This window comes from Suricata suricatta, chromosome 3 (genome assembly GCF_006229205.1).
Source record: "Suricata suricatta isolate VVHF042 chromosome 3, meerkat_22Aug2017_6uvM2_HiC, whole genome shotgun sequence".
NCBI classification, from domain to species: domain Eukaryota; kingdom Metazoa; phylum Chordata; class Mammalia; order Carnivora; family Herpestidae; genus Suricata; species Suricata suricatta.
Genome location: NC_043702.1, coordinates 1,828,268 through 1,852,778, shown reverse-complemented (window position 1 = coordinate 1,852,778; position 24,511 = coordinate 1,828,268). Strand labels below are relative to the sequence as shown.

The following is a 24,511-nucleotide window of genomic DNA, read 5'->3' as shown; positions in this document are numbered from 1 at the left end:
GGGGGGCCGGGGCCCACGCTGAGGTCGGCGGGGTGGCGTGCTGTTCTCACAGCAATGTCTCTTCCGTGTTTACCATTTCTTAGAAAGGGAAGGCCTGCTGCCTCAGTTTACCATTCTGAGGTATCACACAAAACTGTTCTTCTGTTAAAGAATGCTAAACGCAGAGCAAGCAGAATGAAGAGCCACTTGTTTCCCAGGTCGGCTGCACCACAAGCAGCCCCTGCCACTTCCTCTCCCGTAGAAACATCACCGAGTCTGCCCTAGACAGGATGGCAGATGTGGGAACGGACACGGCACAAGGAGAAGCTGGCGAGGCCTCCCGGGAAATGCCGCCCCCCATCCCTCCTGTGTGGGCAGTCGGGGGCCCGGCGGGGTGGCCTTGGTCGCGGAGCTGCCCCAGGCCTGCCCTGCACACCAGCTGGGGGGTCATGACCACAGTCCCCCCTTCATTCCAGTTGCTGGCGGGCGCGTCAGACGCGACTTGTACTATTTCTGCATCAAAAGCCATCTGAAAGGTCAGCCGTTCTCAACAGAAGCGGCCAGAGCCTCTGCCCCAAAGCGCCCTGGAGAAAACAATACAACCTTCTCTACTTAAGGAATGCAGCGTCAAAACAAAAAGGCCTGTATTCTCATGAATATTTTATGTGGGGTAGAAAATTGCTTTTATAGGTTGTGCTTTGAGAAGCGTCTTAATACAACCAGACCCGTGACGTTAGCGCACACACAAAGAGCATATTCAGCGTTTTGATCAGAAACGGCAAGCCAGTGCTGTGTGAATTTCAAGTTCGCAATCGGAAACTGAAAAAAAATCTGCCAGTCTCTATTTTTTAAAGTAAACGATCATAAAGAAGGACCCTGTTATCTTCCATTACGGGGTCAGGTCCTCTTCACGCCGTCATACAGACACCGGAGGAAGGCGAGCGCCATCCTCCAGAAAACATGGCCGAAGTTTAGATCCGTTCAAGGAAAGAACGCCTCATTCAGATGCAGGGGAAATAATAGGAATTTCAAGCACGTAACCAGGATTACTCTTACCCTGACGTTGTGTCTGTGTATGACGGGGAGGGAGGGGGACGGGGTGCTGGAGACGCGGAACTTACTTAAAGCGTTGTCATCTTTACCATGAAACACCTCGCAAGTGCTGAAGAACACGTAGCTGCGGCATAGCAAGTGTGATGGATGAAGGCCCAGGAAGAATCAGAGACTCGCCCCAAATCGCGCGCCCGCCCTCCACCCCAGCAGCATCCGGGCTTTGCCAAGCACCTTCTGCTCTTTGGTGATGCCATCTGTGCACATGTCCCCCAACACCTGTCATTCTGCTGACAGCAGTGAGTACAAGAGGCTGATGAAGATGCCCAGAAGAGAGTCTGCAGCCTGGTCTGCCCTCGGCTTCCTCGGGCTGGGACAAGGTGACGAGTGAGCCTAACTAAGGAGGCCAAGGGCCCACCCCCCACGGCATCGGGCAGGGGCAGATGCGGATTCCTGCTCCTAGTCCCCTGTGGCCAGCCTCCACCCTCAGCCACGAGCCACGGCAAAGGCCCCTTGCAGAAGAGCATGTGCTCTGGTGGGGGGTGGGGCGCGGGGAGGGGAGCAGGGGGACCTGGCCCAGACAGGTCGGCGACAGGGAAGGGTCTTGAGCAGGCTCACCGGCTCAGGCCCCCCCCCCCCCCCCCCCCCCCCCCCCCCCCCCCCCCCCCCCCCCCCCCCCCCCCCCCGGCACAGGCACCTGCCCCAGAAGCCCAAGAGCTCTGCCCAGGCTCCGCTGAGCAGCCGCCATCGTGGGGCCGGGCCTCCTCCCCGCAGGGACTCCCTTCATCTGTGTTCCCTCCTCTCATCCTGCAGGATCTCGGGCTCCAACGGAGTCAAGGGAAGGCCTGGGGGGCCGGCTCTGCTCGCCTTTGTTTCCCCTCCAGGTGCTGCTACTCCCACTGCATGCGGATTCCAGCTTGAAACTCCCTTCCTCCAGGATCCTAACAGGGCTGCCACGGTCCTCTTGTGCCCTACGTCGTTACTGAAAACTGCGAAGCCGTCCTGGTTGCAGATCCTTGGACGTGACGAGACTCTTCTCCCTGGAGGTTTCTCAGGTCCTGTCCTCATCCCCAGGGTCCTGAAATTTCACGGTGACACGGACTGGCCTTCCACGGCCAGGGCTCCCTCCTCTGCTCCCCTGTGCCCGGGGCTTACGACCTTTCTCTGCAGCACATTGTAAAAACTTTTTTGTGGAAACTCTCAGAAGCCCACAGAGGTGGAGAGGACAGTTGAATCAAGTCCCATGGGACCCTCAGTTCCAACAACTGCCAGCTAATGGCCAGCCCTGTGTCTTGGGCGTGATCCCCGCCTCCCGCCTCTGGATGACGCTGGGGGGGACCAGCTGTCAAGGTGTTTTGTCTGTAGTACTTCGGAAAGTGTCTCTGAAGGAACTCTTTTAGAAAACACAATCAAATACTACTAATGAACCCAAGTAATTTCACAATTCCTCCATGGCACTATCAAGCAGCCCCAAAGCAATCCCAGTTTTGAGGAAAACCAAATTATCAAATTTGATATCAAATATCAAATTAAGGCCCATAGGAGGTCCATGCATTATAGTGGCTGAAACATGCCTTTAATTCCTTTTATTCTGAAGGTTTCCCCTCCCCCCACCCCGGCACCCCCTCCAACGCAGGGGCTACAGACGCTGGTCATCGGTCCCGCGGAGCATGCCCTGCCCTGGCCGTGGCAGGCAGCGCCCGGGCTGCAGGTGAAGGTGGCGGCCTGTGAACTCTGGGGTCCGATTCGCTCAGAGGCCCCTTGAGCACCTGCGCATCCGTGGCCCTTCTGGCCTGATGGCGGCCAAGGTGAGGTGGTCGTGCTGTAGGGTGCGCTTGTCCAGGAACACCCTGAGTCCTGATTCGCTAGCTTATTTCAGTAACGAGGAAGGACCCCGACCTCACTATCCTATTCTGACAGTTTCTAGAAGGAAGGCCAGGCACGTGCCTGATTCTCTTCCTTTATTTGCTATTTTTCAAAACGAAACAGTTGGTCCCCAGCATGCTCCGTCTGTGAGCGAGGAGGAGGGTTTGGTTTTCAAGATCAGGTGACCGGAGCCCACGGCAGCTCCCCGCCTGGCACCTCGAGGGCCCTCCGGGTGGGCCCCTGGGGCGCCCGCTGCAGCCGCTGCTCCGCCGTGACGGATGTGCCCGGGGATCCTCGCACTGTTTTATCTCTGGGCAGAATCAGATGTTGCTGCCGGGAAATCTGGGTCCCCTTTGGCGGGAAGCGGTGTTCAGAGACCACAACCCGCGTGTCGCCCATGGGCCGTGTCCGGGCGAGCTCTGCTTGTGACCTGGGTCTTTCTTTTCTGGGCTTTTTGTGAGTTTCGGGAGAGAGCAACACTGGACACCTGTGTTCCAACTGCTGCGGAACGTCGTGATGCGGGACCTGTTAAACATGTTCTAAAGGACGGAACACGCATCATCCTGTCCCATTCAAAATACTGGTTTATATGTAATGTCGCTTCCCCCCAAAGCGTTCTCAACTGGATTAAAACTATTCTATTTAACACCGGGTTGTGGGAGTGTGTGTAAAGGGACATGAGGTGCGGAAGCCAAGATTTCACACGTAAGGACTCAGATGTAAAAATTTAAAAATACTCTGCAGGGGACACGAACAGCCTCGGTGGCCGTGGCCTCACACGTAACGAAGCACAAGCAGGTCCCTCGCTTCTGTGCGTCTCACTTAGATGTGTCCGTGCGATGCTAAAGAAACGCGCTCATGTTAACAGTTTCCTGCCAGTTAAATTATGCTAGAAAAATCAAGATAAAAGGATTATGGTACATGGAGAGGTGTTTTTGCGTTATATTGTTTTGTTTTCAATTGAGAACAAAGTGTAAAGAAATGAATATGCATGGAGGTATCTGTAGATTTTCATAGATGCACACACGGGAAGGTCTGACTCTGGCTGGGCCAGGGAGAGCTGTGGGTCTCTGCAGATGGGACCCAAGGTAACCCTCTGAAGTGTATTTTTTGTGCCTGGGATTTCCTTGCAGGGTTCTAGAAATAAAGCAGCGAGCGGCATATACATTTAGGCCCTGGTTTGCCCCTGCTTCTGCCTGCCAACCCCAGGACTCTGCCAGCGCCCGCCTCACCACTGGCCTCCACTGGGCTCGGGGCTGCAGGAAGACACGAATCGGCAGATACAGAAAACACAACCGAGCAGGAGATCAGGAGAAAACAAAAAATAAACCAAGATAATTGCAGATTGGAACTGCAGATACCAAAGAAAAAGTTCCGAAGACCCTAAAACGGAAGCATGGCTGTCCCCTGGGGGAGCGGGATGACGGCCAGGGTGGCGAGTCCCTGAGCGTGGGGAGAAGCGGCGGTCAGGCTGGAGCTGTGTGCAGGGAACTGTCTGCCAAGAGCAGGCACAGAACGCAGACACAGGTCGGATGGCAAAGGACGACAGGAGGTCACCATCAAGCCCTCGGTTAAGGGAGAAGGTGAGCAGAGAGACGGACATGACAATGAAGAGGAAGCGGAGTCTGGACGAACACTGTCAGCACCGAGTCGGGACGAAACCAGAGCCTGACCCCGAACACCGTGAGGACACCGGGTCAGAGGCCGCGGCGCAGGGCGGCCTGAGCGAGCAGCGTCCTAGTCCCTGGGGGCAGGACTCGCTGACGGCAGACGTTGTGCACTCAGTGCCGTTTCCCACTTAGCCTCCAAAGCAGGGGCGTCCAGGACCGATCACAAAGAATCTCATGGGGAGAAAAGAAACACGTTTGCTGACCACACACACGCACGTGCGCAGAGCTGGGCACCTCCTGGACGTGCACGCTGCCAAATATAACCACACTGAAATCTGACCAAACCCCTCGACAAATTGGTAAGTGCCTATTTACAGGAAACACAGACCAAGATGGGATATGGGTGAAGTCAAGCACAATTTAAATTCAGGAAAACCCCACAAGACACGAGCTGAGCATCTTCAAAGCTGAACTGAAGGGTCAAAACAAACAAGACAGGCGGGGAGGAGCATGTACAGACCAGCGGGAGACGTTATGAGTCATCGCCACGTGCAAGTGTTACCTGGACCCGGAGACAAGCAGGAAAGTGATCTGTGTGTACGTAGTCGCCACCCCCAGAGGCCTGTGAACCCTGGGCGGACATGTGGTACCCTGGGTAACTGTTCCTCTGGTCTGAGGACGAACACGGCGGTGCACCGAGGTGTGAAACGGAGTCCCTGCCGTGGAGAGACGCAGGCGGGGGATCCGGTGCGCCGGGTTTAATTCAAAGTGATCGTGAGGACGGAGGTGGAGAGGAGGCACAGAGGTGGGCGTGGGCAGTGATCGTGAGGACGGAGGTGGAGAGGAGGCACAGAGGCGGGCGTGGGCAGTGATCGTGAGGACGGAGGTGGAGAGGCGGCACACGGGTGGGCGTGGCCAGACACTGCCCAGGCCGGCTGGTGGGAACAGCAGGGCTCCTCCCGGTATTTTCAGCACTTTGGAATGGATCTAAAATTTTCTGTGATACGAGGTTAATTTTTTAAATGACATTTCCTAAATATGGGGCAAAGAAGAAATCAAAACAACGATTTGAAAAGGATTAGACTGGGAAGGTAATGGAAACTGTTCACGTTGCAAACCTGCCCTCCTCTCACACTCAGAGGAAAACCTACAACCTTAAATACTTACATTCGATATCAGGAAGTGTGCCAACTAATGAGCCAGATGGGGTCTAAAAGGAGAAAACCGTGGAAGAGACGCCAGGAAAACGGAAGGAGATAACCAACATACAGAAGAAATGGGAAAGTCGTTACAAACATTCACGTGCCCAACACAAACATGGGTTCCTTAGAAAGACCCACAACACAGACAAACGCCGGGTAAAAGTGCTTCAGGGGAGGGAAAGGCGCCAACGGAAGCAGGAACAAGACAGCTGACCAGACTGTCGGTGCAGCAGAGACCAGAAATACGGTAATGAACCCGAGAAACGGTAATGAACAGCTCGAGGCCCGTCGTTTCAAACCTGCACAACACAGGCACCGGCGGGGCGCCTGGGGCTCCGTGGGCTGGGCGTCAGACTCCTGACTTCCGCTCAGGTCATGACCCCAGGGTCACGGGGTCGCACCCGCACGTCGGTCTCTGTGCTGACAGCGCGGAGCCTGCTAGGGATTCTCTCTCTGCCCCTGCCCCGCCCATGTGCTTTCTGTCTCTAAATACATAAATAAATATTTTCTAAAGATTAAAAAAAGAACACATTTTTAGAAAAATGTAACTTTCCCAAATTGACCAAAAAATAGAAAACAGAGTAACCGTATCATAACTAAAATGAATCGACACTTTAAAATCTTCCCATGAGGACCATAGTAGAGACAGTTTCACTAACCTTTTGACTAAGTGATCGTTCGATTTTAAAGAAAACTTCAAAGGGAACGGAAAATTAAAGAGTTCTCCTGAGCTCCTTCTGTGAGGCCAGCACAAAACCTTGTCGAAGAAACACAGACGGCATAAAAAAGAAAAATTACGGTCTCTGTCGTGAATACGGCCACAGAAATCCCAGATAAATTATTAGCAAGCCCAATCCAGCAGCCTATAAACAAGATAATAGGCTGAAGTTGAGTGGCATTTTAAACTGAGGAGTGCCACATCTATACAGAACATCTAAAGTGTAATTCACTACACTAATGACGATTATCTTAACAAAAATATGCATATTGTAAAATCCAACAACTATTCACATTATAAAAGTTCTTAACAAACCAGGAATAAAAGAGAATTTCCTTAATCTGAAAATACGTATCTATTAAAAAAAACAGCACAGCAAATACCGGTTTTGAGGATGAACCCTGAACAGGACAAGATTTTGGCCAACACCGCCCCGGAGGGGACAGAACAGTGACACAGCGGCGAGGGAAGAGGCGAGCCATCAGGCTCCCAGACCAAGAGGACGGCCGTGCTGCCCCGCGGCCGTGGACGTGAGCCGCAGAGACGCTGGGAGACCGCCAGGCTGAGACGCACAGTGCGCCTCAGGACGGTGACTAGGGACGGGCGAGCCCGGCGCCCACCTGCTCCGTCGCCATCAATGGCAGCCCGCCCACCACTGGCTCGCGTCCGCAGCCCCCAGCCACCTCTCCACCTGTCCCTAGCCTCTGTCCTGGCCGCCCTGTCTGATCTCAGCCGCCAAGCCAGAGCCAGAATAGAGTCCCCCACCCTTTCAAAAGACCGCCCCTAAATTCAGAATCTGTGAGTATGTGACCAGGCGTGGCCACAGGGCCCTGCAGGTGTGATCACGGATCCTGAGATGCCGAGGAGCTGGGAGTATGGGTGGGCTCGGCACAGTCACACAGGTCCTTCCAGACGGGAGGCGGGAGGGTCACGGGAGCAGACGGCAGACTGATGCGATTAATGGCTTTGGAAATACGGGGGGCCCGGGAGCCACGGCACGCGTGTGCCTCTGGATGCCAGGGACCCCCGGGAGCTGCATCTCCCCTAAAGCCTCCGGAAGGATGGCAGCCTGGTGAGGCCTTAAGTTCAGCTCCTTAAAACCCGTTTCGGCTGCTGGCCTCCAGGACAGTAGGAGCTGCTAAGCTGGTAGAACCTGTAACCCAGGAAGCTAACTAGTGCCCGTGATGGCCTGGTTAACCCCTCGTGGGGCCGGGCCCAGCCTCTCCGCTTCCTGTCCGGGCGCCCGGTGCAGATTTCTCTGCCGCTCCGTGCCCACGTCTGTTCCGCGGGGACCACAAGCTGCCTGGTGGTGTCTGCCTGCCCCACTTGCCCCGTGCTTCACCTGATTTGTCTCCTCTCCGGCGCTCCCCCCGGGGACTGGGCGCTCTGTGGAGGGTGGGCCTGAGTCCGCTGGGGACCCTCCACACAGGCTCTCAGAGAAGGCTCAGCGCCACCGCGTCAGCTCCTTCACGTTAGAGGCGTTCCCAAATGGCCAGTGTCTCAGGGCGAGTCCCTGACAAGCTGGCGTGTGCTCACCGGTCCTGCCCTGTGGCCACTGATGCCACGGCCCGTTGCCTTTCCCTCCTGGGCTGGCGCTTTTCCCGCAGAGCACCTCTCCGCTCCTCCCTGGGGCGCGGGCCTGGCCCCACACCCCGGCCTCCAGCATGTTGGCCTTCAGGGCTCCCGCTTGCCCGGCCCCCCAGCTCCGGCCCTCAGCTCAGTGCCTCTCTGGGCGCCCCTGTGTGTGTAGGGGGCGCCGGGGGTAGGCTCAAAGGCCGATTGTGGCACGGCCACCCTGGCACCCGGCCCAGTGGCATTTCTGTGCTGTGCGGGGTCAGGCCCCTGCCCGGCGCCCAGAAGCCTGCGGCTGCCATCTCCTTGGGGATCGTCATCTGCTTCTGGGGAAGATCGAGGTCTTTTTGCTGTCCCCAGGGTGGCGCTTTCGGGGGGGCTGGGGTCAGTCCCCTCAGCCTGTGTCCTTTACAGCTGTTCCTCGAGTGTCCACAGTGAGCCCCTCGGCCCAGCCGGCAGGCGGCGGGCGCAAAGCCCTCTCCACTCGTGTTTTCACAGGGTGACCTCAGGAGAAATCGGACTCCTAACAATCCTTCAAACGCCTCCCTTCACGGCCCCTCTGACCCGGCTCTCTAAAATCCCTGTCACTGGACCTCAGAACAGATGCAGGTGTGGTTGAAATCACTTTCCCAAGAAGGTAATACTGATTCCCTCGTGCACACGTGCCCCTGGTCGGGGTGGGGGGCCCTGGACGGTCCCGGGGGACTGTTACTCTTAGAGATGGGACTTCCAGGCGCCCGGGGGGCTCAGTCTGTTAAGCGTCCGCTTCGGTTCAGGGCATGATCTCATGGTTCATGAGTTCGAGCCCCAAGTCAGGCTCTGTGCTGACAGCTCGGAGCCCGGAGCTGCTTCGGATTCTGTGTCTCCCTCTCTCTGCCCCTCCCCTGCTCATGTTGTCTCTCTCTCTTTCTCTGAAAACTAAGGAAATCATTTTTTACAAATGGTAGGGATGGGACTCCCAGCTCTCTCGGAGGGGCAGTGGGGGGCATGCCGTGGTTCTCTAGCGTCCTGGAAGCTGGGTTTTATGCTGCTTAGTGATTTTGTATCATGAGGGCACCAGTCCGTGTTTCTACTATGAAAAGAAGTAAGACAGAAGAAGCAGTATATTTATTTCCTTCTGTGAAAACGTTCACTCCAAAGGCGTGGAGTAGGTCAAGTTAACCTGGGATTTTCTGTGAGGAAGTGGTCACGGCGAGGCAGGCGAGGGCAGCCTGGCGATTCTGTCACCCGGCAGCGCTGCTGGTTCCCGGGTGTGGAGCCTGAAGATTTCGTCACCTTGCCTGTCACCAAATTCGCCTTCACAAGCCAGGGTCTGCCCCCTTTTGGGCGATGTCTCGAAATATTAAAGGCCCCCCGCATTTGTGGAGGGAGGCTACGGGTCCCGGGTCAGGATGCGTGCCGTGAACCCTCGGGGACCAGGCTGGGGACGGGCTGCTGCCTTTCCTCGTGCCTCCTGCCTCGTTCCTGGGCACGTGCTCGTTTCCCTGTGGGGGGGGGGTCTCGCCCCCTCGCCCCCCTCCTCGGCCGTGCACCGCCGGCCCTGGGGCACGCAGCAAGGCCCTGTTCTTAGGTCCGGAAGGTGGAAGTTCAAACTGTCGTTCCGTCCTCCAACCTCAGAGGACCTGGTCCCCGCTGCAGGCCTGGCCGGTGCGGAGTGACGGTCTCGGGGCGGGCCAGCGCGGCCCACCTCCTCCAGCCCCGGCCCCGCGCTGGACACAGGGGTCAGTAGTCAGCCACGCACCGAGAAACCCTGTTCGCACTTCGTGCTTGCCGTCGACTTGCTTTCTTTGACGAGCTGGGTCTGCCGTTTGTGTGACGTTCCTCAGACGGGTCAGCCGTGTCCCCGACGCGGCCTGGTGCAGCCGCTTCCGTCTGGCCCCGTGTTGGGTTGCAGATTCATGTATGGGGTCCGTGTCCCCGCTGCGTGCAGTGACAGGCTCGTGGGGTCGCGCGGCTGATCTGGGTCTTCACGCTGTCCCAGGCGGTGACGCGACGGAGGACAGCAGGTCCTGCACGAGTCGTGTGCGCACCCGCAGGGACTGCCCGAGTGCGGGCACGCTCGGAGAGGGGGCGCTGGGTCACGGAGCCAGGCTGAACTTTATGAGGGAAAGCTGACGATTTCCCGGAAGGCCCATCCTTGCGCACCCCCACCGTCTGGCTCGCGCCGTGGCTCTGCCCAAAGCTGCAGGGCAGAGCGGCTGTGCCCAGAGCTCGCGGTGCCTCCCGGTTTCCTGGGTCACGCGGGCGGCGTGGCCTTTCAGCCAAGCCTCCTCTGCCTCTAGGAGCCCTTCTGTGAACAGCCTATTTTTTTGCCATTTTCTGTTGCTCTTTTTCATACAGAATAATCGGAGTCACTTACCCGTTACAGGTACAAGTCCTTCGTCAGCCTGTGGTGCCCACTGCCCGCTCCCAGGGTCCATCTTCCACTTTTTAAAAAATATTTATTGATTTTGGGGGGAGGAGGGCAGAGAGAGAGAAGGAGACACAGAATCTGAAGCAGCTCCAGGCTCCGAGCTGTCAGCACAGAGCCCGACGCAGGGCTCGAACCCATGAGCCATGAGAGATCATGACCTGAGCTGAAGTCGGATGCTTAACCAGCTGAGCCACCCAGGTGCCCTGAGACGGGATTTCAAGGGTGATCTGGGGGCTTCACAGGATGGACGCCCCACTGAGTCTGGGTTGGCATGGGACAGCCAACCATCCAGTTTCAGACACTGACATCTGAGATGCCCATGAAACACCCAGGCAAGGGCTCAGGACCAGCAGCGGGCTCTGGGATACGGAGTCAGGAGTCGTCCGGGCTGGAGTGGGGACTCTGAATGGCGGCAGCAGGATGGTATTCGGGATTCCAGATGGGTGAGACGAAACCACTGAGATCACCAAGGCAACCAGTCAACAAGGATGAGAAGCCATCCACAGGCCAGCCCTGGGGACAGGAGAGAGGGGAGAAACTCTGCCCAGGGGTTGGAGGATGAGCAGCCATGGCAGCGGACAGGTACCAGGCATGTGCAGTCTGGGACAGGGTACTTCTAGAAGAAGTGGTTGGCCCAGTGAGTTGGTCCTGAGGAGAGGTCACACAAGGGCAGGGCGAGGACGTGGCATGCTGGGATTTGGCAACAGGGAGTCATCAGTGGACGTAAGAACAGGGACTCTGTGCTGGACACCAGGGAACGCCGGGCTGCGAGACGCTGCAGACCTGGGGGTGCGGTGGTGGTCGGGGGGGGCACAGCCAAGTTGCAGTAACTGGCCTCCCCTGAAAAAGGCCAACAGGCGGCATCAGACCAATGCCAGCCTTGGAATTTGAAGCGGGTGAGGGCTCACGGGGCAGAAAGCCGGAGCACCGGCTGCCCCAACCCCGTCGGACTTCTCTAGATCAGCACCACCAACGGCAGCGACCCTGGGAGACACCCCCACCCGGCAAACGTTGGACTCTCCCCAGACCCCCACCCCACCCCTGCCAGGCAACACGGGAACAAGCACAAAAGGCCGCAAGCCCACCTGGCCCCCAGCGGCAGGAGCGTGCAGCCCGGCCATCCCGGTGCCGGCACGGGGACTCACGGGGACAGCCACACCGCGGGCCGCGCCAGCTTGGCGCAAGCTGGGTTCCTCAGAGACCACCGTGCGGGAGCAGGAACAGAACCGGGTTTGGGAATGTGACTTAAAATCCCCAATGGACAGATACCGCCTCCCGGGACCCAACGCCCACAAGCGGCGTCACATCCATGTCCCACGCCCACAGTTATCAGAACACGTTTAGCCCTAGTTTGTTTAAAAAGCTGAACACAGAGCGTCGGGCACACACCTGTGCACGTGTGCTTGTGGTTCCCGCGGCTCCCGCACTCCAGCTGGGGCCACGCCAGGTAGTCACGGGAACGATCTCCATCCCACACACGCGTTTGCAGACGTGCGCACGCACACCGGACACTCCAGTCGAGTGCAGACATGGCCTGAGGAGCGGGTTGTGGCCATGGCCCCGCAGTGACACTGCCACGAGGGCACTGGGGCTGCCCGGCGGGGCGTGAGACAGCAGCCCGCCAGGTCCCCGCGGACCGAGACCTGCGTCACCCGGTTAGTTTCATGCTGTGCAGAGGGCTCGCGGCGCGTGCACTCGGCGGTTAGTCTGTGAGCACCGAGCTCTCCACAAACATGGAGTCAAGGTCTCCTTCCTGCGTGTGACCCTGCCCTTGGCCCCTGAGCCCCGCCCCCTGGTGGGGGGACCTGCTCTGCATGGCTGCGGTCCCTGCTCGGGGGGTGGCGTTCGGGGGTCCAGCACTAGTCCCTGTGGGTGACTGTCCCACGCAGGGCCCGGTACCGGGACAGCTCTGTCCTGCAGACAGCTGACACCTCCCCCGCCGGTGCCACCAGCAAGAAGGGGGGGACTCCTCTCTGACCTCCACCTGCCTCAGCCGCCGTCTTGCTCAGCGGGTGCACAGCCTGCCCGTGAAAACGTCTTGTTCTGGGCACCCCACATTCTCAAGAGTCTCTCGAGGCCCCACGCTCTGGCCTGGCGGGCAGAGGTGAGCAGTAAGTGCTCTGCTTCCTGGCACTTCCTCCTGCAAGCGTACAGGGGCCACGAGAGGCTCATTCAAAGGCCTCCTGGTGAAAACAGAGCCACCGTGGCGGTCCCGGCACGAGGCAGCGGCTGAGGCCAGGGCGTCCTGGGCCGGGCCGCCGGGCCTGGGAGTGGGGGTCTGCTTCAACCAGCCCCGCGGGGCCCTGGCGGCGAGGCCCGAGCACAGAACAGGCTGCAGATTTCCAGGAGCCTGGAGAGCGCAGGGCCCTCTTCTCCCCGTAGCGAGGATCAAGTGGACTGCGTCTCTAGACCCGACTTCTGGGAACCTCAGGTTAACGTGAACCCTTCACATCTGTGAAGGAAAGGGTGACCGAACAGACCAAGGCCGGCGGAAGAGACGCACGGGCTCAGGCCCTCGCCCTCCTTGGCCGTAAGCTGCTACCCCTTAGGGTTAACAAGCCGATAAACAGAAGCGATGTATGTACTGTTTATGTCACGAAGAGAATGATCAGAACTAAAAATAACACTACCACTAGCGGAATCAGAAAGTGAGAGAGAGGCCAGGACGGCGCCGTTTGCGAACTAGCTCCTCTCTCACGACCTCAACAAACTGCTCAAAGCTGCTGTATCGAGAAATAGCCATTTCTCCAAATCTGTGAACTCGTAAAGGTCCCGCCAGACCCAAAAAGAGGAGGCAGCCTCGCAGCAGCAGAACACACACGAACCCAGACAAAAGGCCAGAGAAAGCCTGCGTCCCAGGAGCCAAAGCAAGAGAAGCATGTGATGCCGAAAACAGAACATAGAATGGTTGGAAAACACAGAACCAAATACACTCACTGAGCCACGGAGTCCCTGGAAAATGACCCGATGGGTAAAAAGCAAAACCGAACAACAGCACAGCACACACAGATGGCAGCCAGGGCTGCCAGACTCAGCCTGAACGGGGGAGAAAGGCCGAACAGACAAATGCTAGGAGAAAGAAATCGAAGGTCAAAACATCAGTCTCCCGAAGGTTCGATCTAAAGCAGATGCAAAACGAGGTCAAGCCCATCCCACCAAGTCTGAAGCACAGGACGCACCAGGAGGGGTGGCTGCCGTAGAGATGCGCCTTCAAGACGGAGGCCAGAGGACACCAGAAGCCCCGGGAAAGGCGCAGAGGGAGCCCGCTGGCCGCGGACGCTCCGGGGCCCAGAGGGCATCGGCCACAGCCAACACCAGACGCCAAGACGGGGACGTAACCACACTCAGGCCACGTTACGCTTCAAACTCCGTATCGCGGAAGAATTTCTGCTTTCGTTTCGGGCCCCCACGGAACATTCACAAAAATCAATGCCACATGGACGACACAGAGAATTTCCACACACACACACACAACCCCACAAAGCACAGACTACAATCCCTGAGCACACTGCCACAGAACGCGAAATAAAGCACGCAGGAGCGAAAATCCAGCCAGAGGAGACTTTCGACACTTTTCTCTCCAACATGCAAAAATCCAGCATGAAAATGAAGAAAACATGTAAAACGAAGAAAATGAACACTTCGCATATCGAGCATTCTGGGAACTGCCTGAAGTCCGGCTCAGAAAGTAATTCGGAGTCTTACGCACTTAAGTAATTAAAAAAAGGAATCGAAACAAATAAATTAAGCACTGGACTCTAAGAGTTAGAAAAAAGCACCAGAAAATTAAACCATATGCTGTCCAAGGAAAAAGAGGAAGGAGATCATGAAGAGGACAGAAATGAAAGGAACTGCTGGTTTGGGACACGGGACCCGGGGCACACGGGCAGGTGGCAGGCGGCCACTGGGGCTCTCCGGGGAGGGGAGGGGCAGCAGTGCAGGCGAGGAGGGCTTTCCGGAACAGTCCCAGCACTTCAAACCAAACCAAACCAGACCACACCTGCTTTCATCAGGTAAGTCCTCCACGGCGCGGGACCAGGGAGGGGCGTGGGGGCCGCGTGCCTCCCGCCTCAACAGTCCTCGGTATCTGCCATTTTGTTTCCTCTACTAATATCCATTTGCCTGTAATCCCATGGAGTAAAATGTCTCAACTCTACACATGGGCAGCAGATGAGTCATATTCTTTTTAAAAGGAGATTCTTCTCATTAAGATAATGAATTTCAGAGATAACGAGGTCACAGGGATTGCGAGGACAGCACGCCAGGGCCCAGGGCCCCGTGTCCAGGCCCGCCCGCGGCTGGTGGCAGCGAGCGCGGACAGCCGGGTGCCTGAGCGCTTGGCCCTGAAGAAGAGCGAGTCCCACGTCCGTCGATGCCGCCAAGGACGGCTTGAAACGTACCAGAGGCTTCAAAATCCCGTGTCCGGCCACCCTGCTCCTCGGGAGGGGGCCGTCTCCACGCTGTCTGTCCACGCAACTTGGCTGGATTCTCTTCTGCTGAGTAGTTTCTCAAAGACTCCTATCAAGTGGCCGGCTAGAGGTCCTGGCGACACCACGGACAGATCGGCGCTTTCTTCAGAGCAATAAGCTGTGTCACGACGCAGAAAGCTTCACTCAAAAACGTGGTTCAGACCTGACTCTACAGAAAATAAAATTGCTTAAATACAAACAGGGTCCAGGCAGGCCGCCAAGGGGGGGTGGAGGGCTCTGATGACCCCTCCCATGCAAGGCATTAGAGAGACACCGTGTCGCCACGTGGATTTCTAGTTCAGAAATACCTGCGACTTCTCCCACTTTCCTGGCCCTCACGACAGCCCGTGATGTTATTTTAAAGGAGTCCTGTGCGCACGAGGCCCGGGGCCCTGGCGCGGCCCGGGCTCTCTCGGAGGGGCACAGCCATCTGTGCTGCTGTGCGCTGTGGCTTCGTGATGAAGCAAGTGTTAGATCTCCCCCACTCCCTATTTCAGAACGATCCCGAGAGCTCTTTAGAAAACGCTTTACTGTTTCTAATGTTTCTGTATCCTGCAGGAAGAAAAATGGCTTTTTGGAAATATTTGCGAGCTCGAATTGAGCAAGAGCTGTAAATAAAAACCTGGCATGCGCTCTCGGGAACTTGGCTGTCAAGAAGTGTGCAAATGTACTTCCGGGAAGCTATAAATAGAAGCCGGCGTCGCCCGTGCAGAAATGGTGAGCCGTCCTGTAAGTCCTCATTGATGAGCGCGGCCATCGGAGGCAAACGTGACTTCCAGGAGGAAGCGACAGAACACTCCTTCTCCACGTTTGCGGTCGCACGTTTACCGACAAGGTGTCGCCGGATGCGCCCCGTAAGCCCCAGGATCACAGCGCAGCAGCAGGAGGCTGGGAACAGTGCGTGTTCAGGTTGGGCACTGGCCAGGGCCTGCTGCCTGCAGGACCCCCACCGCCCCCCGCACCCGGGAAGGGCTCCCAGGGGTGACCGCCTATGACAGCGGGGGAGACCCGCGCTGCACAGTGTCAGCGGCCTGCCCAGTCACTGTGGACACCTGCATGCACACCTGCCATCCTGCCTCCCTCCCCTGCCCCCGGCCCTGGGCCCTGGCCCGGCTCAGCTGGTGCAGATCGCACGTGCGTCTGAGAGCCACTTGGATTATCCTAAACTCAGTGAATAAAAATACAGCCTTTGAAAATTAAAAATAGTTCTGGTGGTCGAGGAAGGCCACAAATCTCTGCAATTGTCCTTGCCACTTCGGTTACATAAGGTCAAGTTTACGTAACTCGAACAAGAATGCATTTCAGAATTTCCTTCCTAGCAACCTCGGAACGTTTGCTTAAGTATTTCACCTAACAGCTGGGCTGCCGCACGGCCAGTATTACCTAATACTGACAGTTGAAATATTTAAAAATAGAAGGTGTTTCTTCCACTTGGCAGGAGAAGAGGGCAGCGAAGGGGCTGCGTTTCTTCGGGCGGGCGGCCCCGCCCAGCAGGAGCCCACCCGAACTCTCTGGAAACCGAGGTGCCCGCCCCGCCCCAAATATCCAGCTAGGAGCGCAGCATCTCGGGGGTCAGCGGGCAGCTGGGAGCGTGGGACTCTGGTGTGTGCTGAGGTCCGGGAGAAACACCTGGAGCGTGCTGACGTTCAGCCCTTACCGTGCGCTCACCCGGGTCCGATGGCGGTGGCTGCTTGCTGTCCTCGTGAGGGAGTCAAAGTCCCAGCAGCACGAGATGCCCGCGTGACTGAAGAAGGACAGTTGGGGACAGGGCCCCACCACGTTCCCTGCTGCCATGAGAGCCACAATGGCCAGCGACCCGCGGTCCTGGTGCGGAGTCTGACTCGAGGCCGGGCAAGCCTGCTCCTCCGGTGCGGGGACACGGGCCCTCGGCCCAGGACACGAGCCCCCGAGAAGCAGGACACCCCACCGAGTACGGCTTGGTAGAAAATGCACTCGTAACTCTGAGCAAACCCCGTCTGTTAAAAAGGCAGCAACGATGTCCACTTTAGAGACGCTGCCTGGAGACCCGCTCCCTTGGGGGGGGCTCATTCCTGTAAGTTCATATGCCCAAGGGTCCCAGCACCAGGTCCCGGGGCTCAATCCCCAATGGGCACCACTTCTCAGCAATCCAGGACCAGACCTCATCTCCCCGCCGAGGGCGGCCGCATCCACGCCCCCACCAAACTTGTGGCAACCCCACCATCAGGGGCTCAGGGCCCACGGTCATCCACGCCTCCTCCTCTTCCCTCAGGGCACGCCTGCCCCCCAGTTAGTCCTGTCCACTCCCAGTATTTCTAGAATCTGAGCGACGTCCACCACGCCCGCCCCGTCTGACGGCCGGGACCAGGCTCCCCGTCCCTCACCGTTGCCCCGCGTGGCCACCACCGTCACAGCCTGCGGCACACCCCTCACCCGCGGGCAAACCCCTGCCTCGCAGGACGGCTCCAAGTCCCCAGGGGCCTGTGGCACCGGCCCCTGCCCTCAGCTCCCGTGGACCACGCTCCTCTCCTGCCCCTGCACCGGCCGCTCTCCCCACCGGCAAGTCCCGAGCTGCTCCTCCTGCCCCGGGAGTCTGCGGCCACCGCATCACGTCCACCAGGCCTGCCTGCCCCGCACGTGAGGGTCCACACCTCTGCGCTCCTGCCCCTGCCCCGCCTCCTGTGCATGGCCGCTGCTCTCCCCCAGTATAACCTGAGCTCTGTGAACACGGTCGCTCTTTGTTCTGTCCACAAGGACACGGGCCCAGAGCGCCGAGGGCAGTGCCTGGCAGCCAGAAGGCCCGGTCACCACGAACGAGTGTGTGGACGGGGGCGCCCGGGCCTGGCGGCGAGTGAGGCCTTCCTGGGCCACGGTCCTTAACGCTGTAGACCCCACGCCACAACAGTGCCGTCTCGCTCCACCGCCCTGCGGCTTCAACACAACCCCGAGCCCGAGCACGGGCGGCGCGCACAGCCGGCGCCCAGCGCCCGGCCCCGGAGGGAGGGCAGGCTCCCCTGGAGCGTTCACAGACCCGACCGAGGGCACGCCGCGGCCAAACTCAGGGGCCTGGGCATTTCTCAACAGGATGCAGTAAGTTAGAAATCAGTGTCAAAAAGAGGAATTGAAAAACCTCATACCTTCAAATGAAAAACTTCTAAACACCTCGTTTTTTTCCTCAAAGTAAACAACCGTCAAACAAAATTTAAAGAGACTACAAATTCAGTACCTCGTGTTAGAACCCCCCCAAGTGCCTGTGCCCAGAGGAGCGCGTAACCGTGGGCACCCTCATCGCAAGGAAGGAAGGTAAAAATCAACGCCAAATGTCCAACCTGCGGGTAAAACCACCCTCCAAAAAGCAGAAAAGAGGTAAGAACAGAAATAACGAAACAGGAAATAACTGTGCGCCAGGGCACGGCGGGGGCAGAGGTGGGGACTCCGAGGGACAGGAAGGTCACAAAGCCAACAGGACACAGGATGTGCTCGCCACCTGCCACCAGACCCGCGTGTCCCTGCGCACCCTGGCAGGAACGTCTCAGCCCCCGCCGCCTGCAGGGCTGCCCGGGAGGGGGTCGGCTGGGAGGGCCGGAGAAGGGCAGCCACGCGGACGCCGGGCCCCTCGGTGGTCCTGGCCCGACGGCGCCTGGGTGCTGCCCCAGCCGGAGGCGCGGAGGGTCTGGGTTTGGTCCACAGCACACCGGGCGGTGCTCGCTGCCGGGAGGCTCCAGAAACGGGCTTCTCCGAAGCGGCGTCTGCAGCGCGACCGGCTCGCACAGTACACGCGACCCTGGACAGTAAGTCCTGTCTCGATCGACAGTAACCGAAGAATGTGGGCAAGGCTGACGCGGCCACCTCCCTGACCCCGGCTACGGCACCGGACGACGCCCGTGAAGAAGGGTCCACGTGCTCCGGGCACATCCACCCTCCCGCCGTGCCGCCCTGACCTGGAGGACACAAAGCTGGTGGGGGACACCAACGTCGGGCACCTCAGTCGGTCCTGGGCACATGTCTCCGACTGGCGGCGCTTCTGCTCACAAGTCACAGGAGAGTCGGCCCCGGAAAACCCTTGCTTCCACCAGAAAATCACTTTCAAACTTCCCATGGGGACGTGCAGGGGCCTCCGCTTTCTGCAACAACACAGATCATAGGAGCCCTGTGCTGCCTGCACACCCGGGCTCGCGTGGACATGCAGCCGGCATCGGGCACAGGGACATGCCTCTCAGATGCCCCGGCTCCTGTTCCCCCCACAGGCCACACGGCAGGTTCGCAGGGACGCTGTATGCAGGGTCTACGGTGCCAGCAACATACAGAACTTCAGGAGCGAGAACAGCTCGTGATAAACATCAATAACCCAAGAAATCTGACCTCTACCCGGGACAGGAAAGGCCGTTCCGTTCCTCCCTCAGGCTCAGAGGACACGACGGAGCCCGGCCGGGAGCGGAGGTGGCCTCACCTGGGGGGGGCGGGGACTGTGAGACCCGGAGGGCGTCGGTGATGCACGAGGGGGCACTCCTGGGTAAGGACGGCAGACCGGACACCACCGGGGGACGCTCCCTGCTCCCCCAGACCCCGCTAAGGCAGTGGGGGCTGCCTCCGGGAACAGGAGGGAACCGTCCTCGGCTCAGGAGGAGCGTGGGGGAGGGGCGCCTGGGACCCCGGGTCTCGGCTCAGGTCATGATCACGTAGCTCCTGGGATCGAGCCCCACGTCGGGTCCGTCTGCGCAGACTGTGAAGCCTGCCCAGTTTCTCCCTCTGCCCCTCGCCCGCTTGTCCAGTCTCTGTCTCTCTTAAAATAAACTGTATAATTAGTTAAAACTAAATGAAGTTTATAACATTAAATCAAATAACACATAAAATTAAACATACAACTAAATAATTAAGTAGTAAGTTAAATTAAATAGAACTTAAAGGAAATTAATCTTTAGAAGTTAAAAACAGCAGGAACATGGGTGAATACCGGACCTGCCTTACCAGACACGAGAAGCCAGACCCTACCTGACGACCGCGGGGGAAAAGAGGCTCTGCTTTCCGCCGCGAAGCCTCCGGGCTCGGTGGCTGTGGCCCCGGACGGACGGCCCGGGAGACGGAGCATCGGTCCCGCGTGCCGCCGTGCTCCCCCCCACAGCTGGGGCCGCCTGGGGGGGAGGGTCCCCGGCTGACGACCCCAGGACCAGGCGGCCGGGCCCACACCGTCCCAGTGAGGCCAGCAGGGCTCACGGAAGACGTGCCCACGGGGGACAGGGGCCCAGCCTCCGGGGGATTTTCCCCCAAGAGGAGCAGACGGTGGGAACACCAGACGGGCAGGAAACCTGTCACCATGCAAGGCAGGGCCCAGACAGACAGACCGCAGGACGCTGGGGGGCGCGAGGGGGTGGGGCACGCAGAAGGAGCCGGTGCTGTCCCAGACAGAAGGACGGACGCCATCCAGACAGCCACGGGGACAGAGGGCAAGGCTTGGGAAGGGAGAGGCCCACGCCTCCGTATTCGGAGGGAAAACGGTTTGCAAAGCCCAGCTGCACAAGCCAGGCAGAGCTCATCGGGACTCTGAGGGCAAATGTCACCTCAATGGTGTGTCAGGGTCCCCTCCACTCACATGAGGCACCCGGCTGTGGTGAGAGGGAGGAGGGGCCTCCTGCCCCCCGCAGGCCCCAGGAGGCCCCTCCCAGAGGACAGCAGCGCACGGGGGGAGGGGGGCTGCGGCCGGCCTGGTGTCACGCCCAGCTGTGACTCGCTCGGCCCTCAGACCTCCACGCCCATCTCCGTCGCCAGTGTTGGTAGCCATTCACACGTGTCACAGAGAGCCCGGGTCCAGGGAGGTGTGAGGGCACACAGAGGGGAGCACAGGGGAGGAGGGGGGAGAAGGAAGAAGGGACACAGAAGCGGGGACTGCCTGCTTCTCTCCCGGGCATTTGGAGCCAGAAGGACAGGCCTGTGTGTCCCGTCCGGTGACAAGCCCGGAGGATCCGACCAGCGCGAGCCTCCTGATGGGCTGGCAGCTCTGGGACCCGGAGGGCCGGGCTGCGGGCTCTGATGCTGCTAGGCTCCCGGGGCCGCGGGCCAGGCCCTGCACCGTCACCAAGGGAGGCCAGTAGCCGTGAGTGACATCCAAACCACGAAGGGGGGCAGGGGACTAGGTTACCGGGACAGAAGGCAGACACGAGAGGGAGGCCTGTCTTTCCTCTGGAACCACTGTCCGGAGGCACAAAAGCACATCCCAAACTACACCATAAAGCACCATCCTTGGGAAATAATCCAATCTCCTTGTGTAAGTTGTACCCAAAAGGGAACTTACTCATCAGACTCCCCAGAAAAGCAGCAGCGACCGCTGGAAACCTGGGTGGCATCTGGGAGGAAGTGGCGGGCGCCGGGGTCTGCATTCGGAAGCAACCTCGGCCCTCCTGTCCCTGAGGCACGTGCCCCGGAGCCGAGGGACGGCCCACAGGGGCACCTGCCCGGCCGTGTTCCCGAGGGCCGGCATGGCCACGCTCTTCGCTCCAGAACCAGCTCCTCAGGTTCTTGGGAACAGGACTCGAGCCCCGGGGACCTACACGGCCAAGGGCCTGCCAGCTGACCTGTGGCTGCAGGTGGCCCCTCTGGGGGCCCAGACCCCGCGCCGGGCTCGGCGTCCGAGAGAGACATGCACTAAACACCGAGCAGGCGTGGGCACCTGCCGTAGGAAAACCCAGATGTGGCTCGAGCCGTCGACGACAGAGCTGACAGAAAAGCCCACGAAGACTGAACCCCACAGGACATGTTCTCAGGTAATGCAAAGCACTTTTACGTTAGGTTCCCGGCATGGGCCGGTTTTGCTTCGTTTTAAACAGAAGCCCCAGGGCTGCGATCACTAAGTCCTCGGGGCTGGTGGAGGGAGGTGGTCTTCCTGGAGGAGGTGCAGAGCTGAGAGCTGGGAACCAGCAGACGGGAGCGGGAGCGTGTGGGACGGGAGCGTGCGGGACAGGAGACGGCGGACAACCGCATGGAGCATCTCCCGTGTGCCGCACGCCGTGCCAGGGACGCCTGCCATGCTTCCCGGCCCCCGGTGCCTGCCAGGCTGAGTGGTCATGTGACCCCAGAGGACAGGCCACCTGCTGGAGGCCATGCGACCCCCAGAGCTGCTGGGCTCCCAGGCCTGACCCTACACTCGCTTCCTGCGATCGGGAATCCGAAGCAGGAGCATGGGCCGCACACGGACAGGCCCGCAGGAGGCCCGGGGCCCGGGGCAGGGGTGGGAGAAACGAATGGCAGGACAAGCCAGGCTGCTCTGACCGCTCACGGGCGGCCAGGCTGGGAGCCCGGAGAGGGCGGGTGGGGGCGGGCAGGTCTTGGGGGAAGAGCCTTTCCGCAGTCTGGGCCAGTGCTGGACGTCAGGTGCGCCCTGAGGCCTGGGGAAGCAGGCAGGCACCCGGCAGGACACGGCGCAGTGCCGCGCCCTGCTGCCCAGGGCTGCTCCAGCTGTGACGTCCCCTGCGCCCCAAACTTGCTCCACAGCAGGTCCAGACCACTCGGGGCGCACGCCACACACGGACAGCATGCGGCCTCTATGGATAGAAACACAGTCACACCGAGGCCTCGCGCTCACGTGGGCCCAGGCTCCTGGGTCCGGGCTGAGTCGCCGCTGCTCACGGGGCCATCGGGCGAGCCTGTGCCGGGAGGGAGGTGGGGGACTCGGCGTTTCCCGACACTGAGCAAACCACCGGGACTGTCCATTCTGCTTGGTTTTCCAAACTGCAGCATTTTACTTTGACGTCTTCCCTGTCCTGGGTTCCCCGGGTCCTCCCAAGTGGAGGACAAGCAAGCAAGCTGGAGGGGCCCAGGAGGCCCCTGGGGCTCGGGGCGGATGCGCACTGTGCGCCACATGTGTCCACCCGCAGCGGCGGGCAGCCCGGCTCCGGCCGCGACGGAGCGCGTGGGGGGCACCCCCTCCAGCCCCAGGGTCCCGAGGGCGCCAGAACCAGGAGATCAGAGAGAATGACCCCCGCCCCGGCTGCCCCCACCCGGCGCTCGGCAGGAGCCTCGCGAGGCGGCGCGATCCCTCACCGCGATCCCTCACCGCGATCCCTCACCGCGATCCGTGCGACGCCCGGGACCCCGGCTTCGCGGTACAAACGCACGAAGGAGCACCTCGTGCACCGAGTGACAAGGATCACCGGGCGGGCTTGGTTCCCGGGGCGTCTACTGGTGGAAGGAACTCATCCGCCCAGGTGCCAGTCAGGGAGGTGTTCTGGAGCTTTCTGGGGGTCGCACGGGGTCGTGTAGGTCTCATATTTGCATGTGCCTCATGAGATGCGTTTCCTCTCACGGAAATGTGCCTGGGCGGCCCCGCCCCCCACGTCGGCAGCCTCTGACGGCGTGCTGGACACACTGCGGTGACGCCCCGCGAGTCCGGGTGGGAAGCTGAACCCGCTTTTCCTTAGTTTGCGTCAAGCTCTGCAGAGCTTCTGCGGTTTCTTCAGACGCCAGGATCCCACTTTGGGCGGACGGCTTCGTAAGGAACCTCCCTAACTGAGCCGCTGCACGTTTTAGGGGCCCGGTGCCTGCGTCCCGTGCCTGGGAGCCCGCAGGGCCACGACCTTGTCTGAGCCTGTCTCTTCTCCAGCGGCACCTGAGCACTGGGGGTCCTGCCCCGTCACACTCATGCTGGGGGCGCAGTGGGGGTGCTCGGCCGCCGGGACGGGCACGTGCCGACGGACGTCAGCCCCACGCACGCCGTCGGGTTAGCTGCGGGCGTCAGGCGTGCGTCCCGCGCCTGCTCCGGCCTCGCTTTCCTCCATTCTGCTCCTGCACGCCCGGGGCCTCGCCTCAGCCCCGTGCACTTGTGTGGCACGTGCACGTGCCAGGGCTGGTGAGCGTCTGCACGCGTGCGTCGAGTGAGCCCCCTCCCGGTAGGGAAGCCACACCCAGTGCGGTCGGCACCGTTCGTCTCTTCCATAATAAACACCGTTTTTATTATCAGATGGAAAAGTCCGTTACTTCAAAATGATTACAAAGATGCTGAAATGAGTGACATCAATGTCTTCCATGTCCATCCACTGTAACCCAAGCACCTGACGCAGGCGGCTGTGTGATCTGGGCCCTCCTGCTCCCCAAGACGCCCACCTCTCCCCTTCCCCTCTGTGGTCCATCTCCGACACCCCTCCCCACCCAACGGAGTGAGGAGTGGCTTCCTTAGAACCCCACCCAGCTGTCGAGTCTGTGCCCCAGGTCCCCACCCGGGATGGAGAATGACATCGTCCGGGAAGCACGAGGTGCAGCCGCGTCCGTCACGGGGCCAACAAGCCCGATGCTCATCTGGAGAAACAGTCACACAGATCCGTTGTGTCGGGTGTGGGCAAGTGGCTGGGTGGTTTCCTCTGCGACACAACTGCTTCACAAGTACAAATTCTACTCTCAAGTTTATTTATTCAGAGAGAGCGTGCACGCACACACAAGGGAGGAACGGGGGGGGGCGGGGGGCAGAGACAGAGAGAGACAGAAAGAGAATCCCAAGCAGGCTCTGAGCTGTCATCATGGAGCCCAACGTGGGGCTTGAAGTCACCAACCCTGAGATCATGACCTGAGCCAAAGGCAAGAGTCGCACCTAACCGACTGAGCCACTCAGATGCCCTACAATTACAAATTTAAAGACGAGGAGAAACAGGAAGAAGGAAAGGCTTGGT

At 59.5% G+C, this 24,511-nt stretch overlaps 1 protein-coding gene across 3 annotated transcripts in view; it reads right to left on the bottom strand.

Annotated features, from left to right (window-relative positions):
- The window catches only part of HDAC4 (histone deacetylase 4), a 236,661-nt gene that overhangs the window by 94,389 nt on the left and 117,761 nt on the right, over positions 1-24,511 (bottom strand). The window contains exon 1 of one of the 3 annotated variants that reach the window (XM_029933523.1): positions 14,811-15,617. The exons of 1 other annotated variant lie outside the window; for it this stretch is intronic. Coding sequence is in view for 1 of the 2 variants with exons in the window: in XM_029933522.1 (XP_029789382.1) it covers positions 14,411-14,420 (10 nt within the window). In the remaining variant the exon portion in view is untranslated. Of the gene's footprint in view, positions 1-14,410; positions 14,791-14,810; positions 15,618-24,511 lie in introns of those variants that run through there. One more of the 3 variants, XM_029933522.1, reaches the window with a different exon arrangement.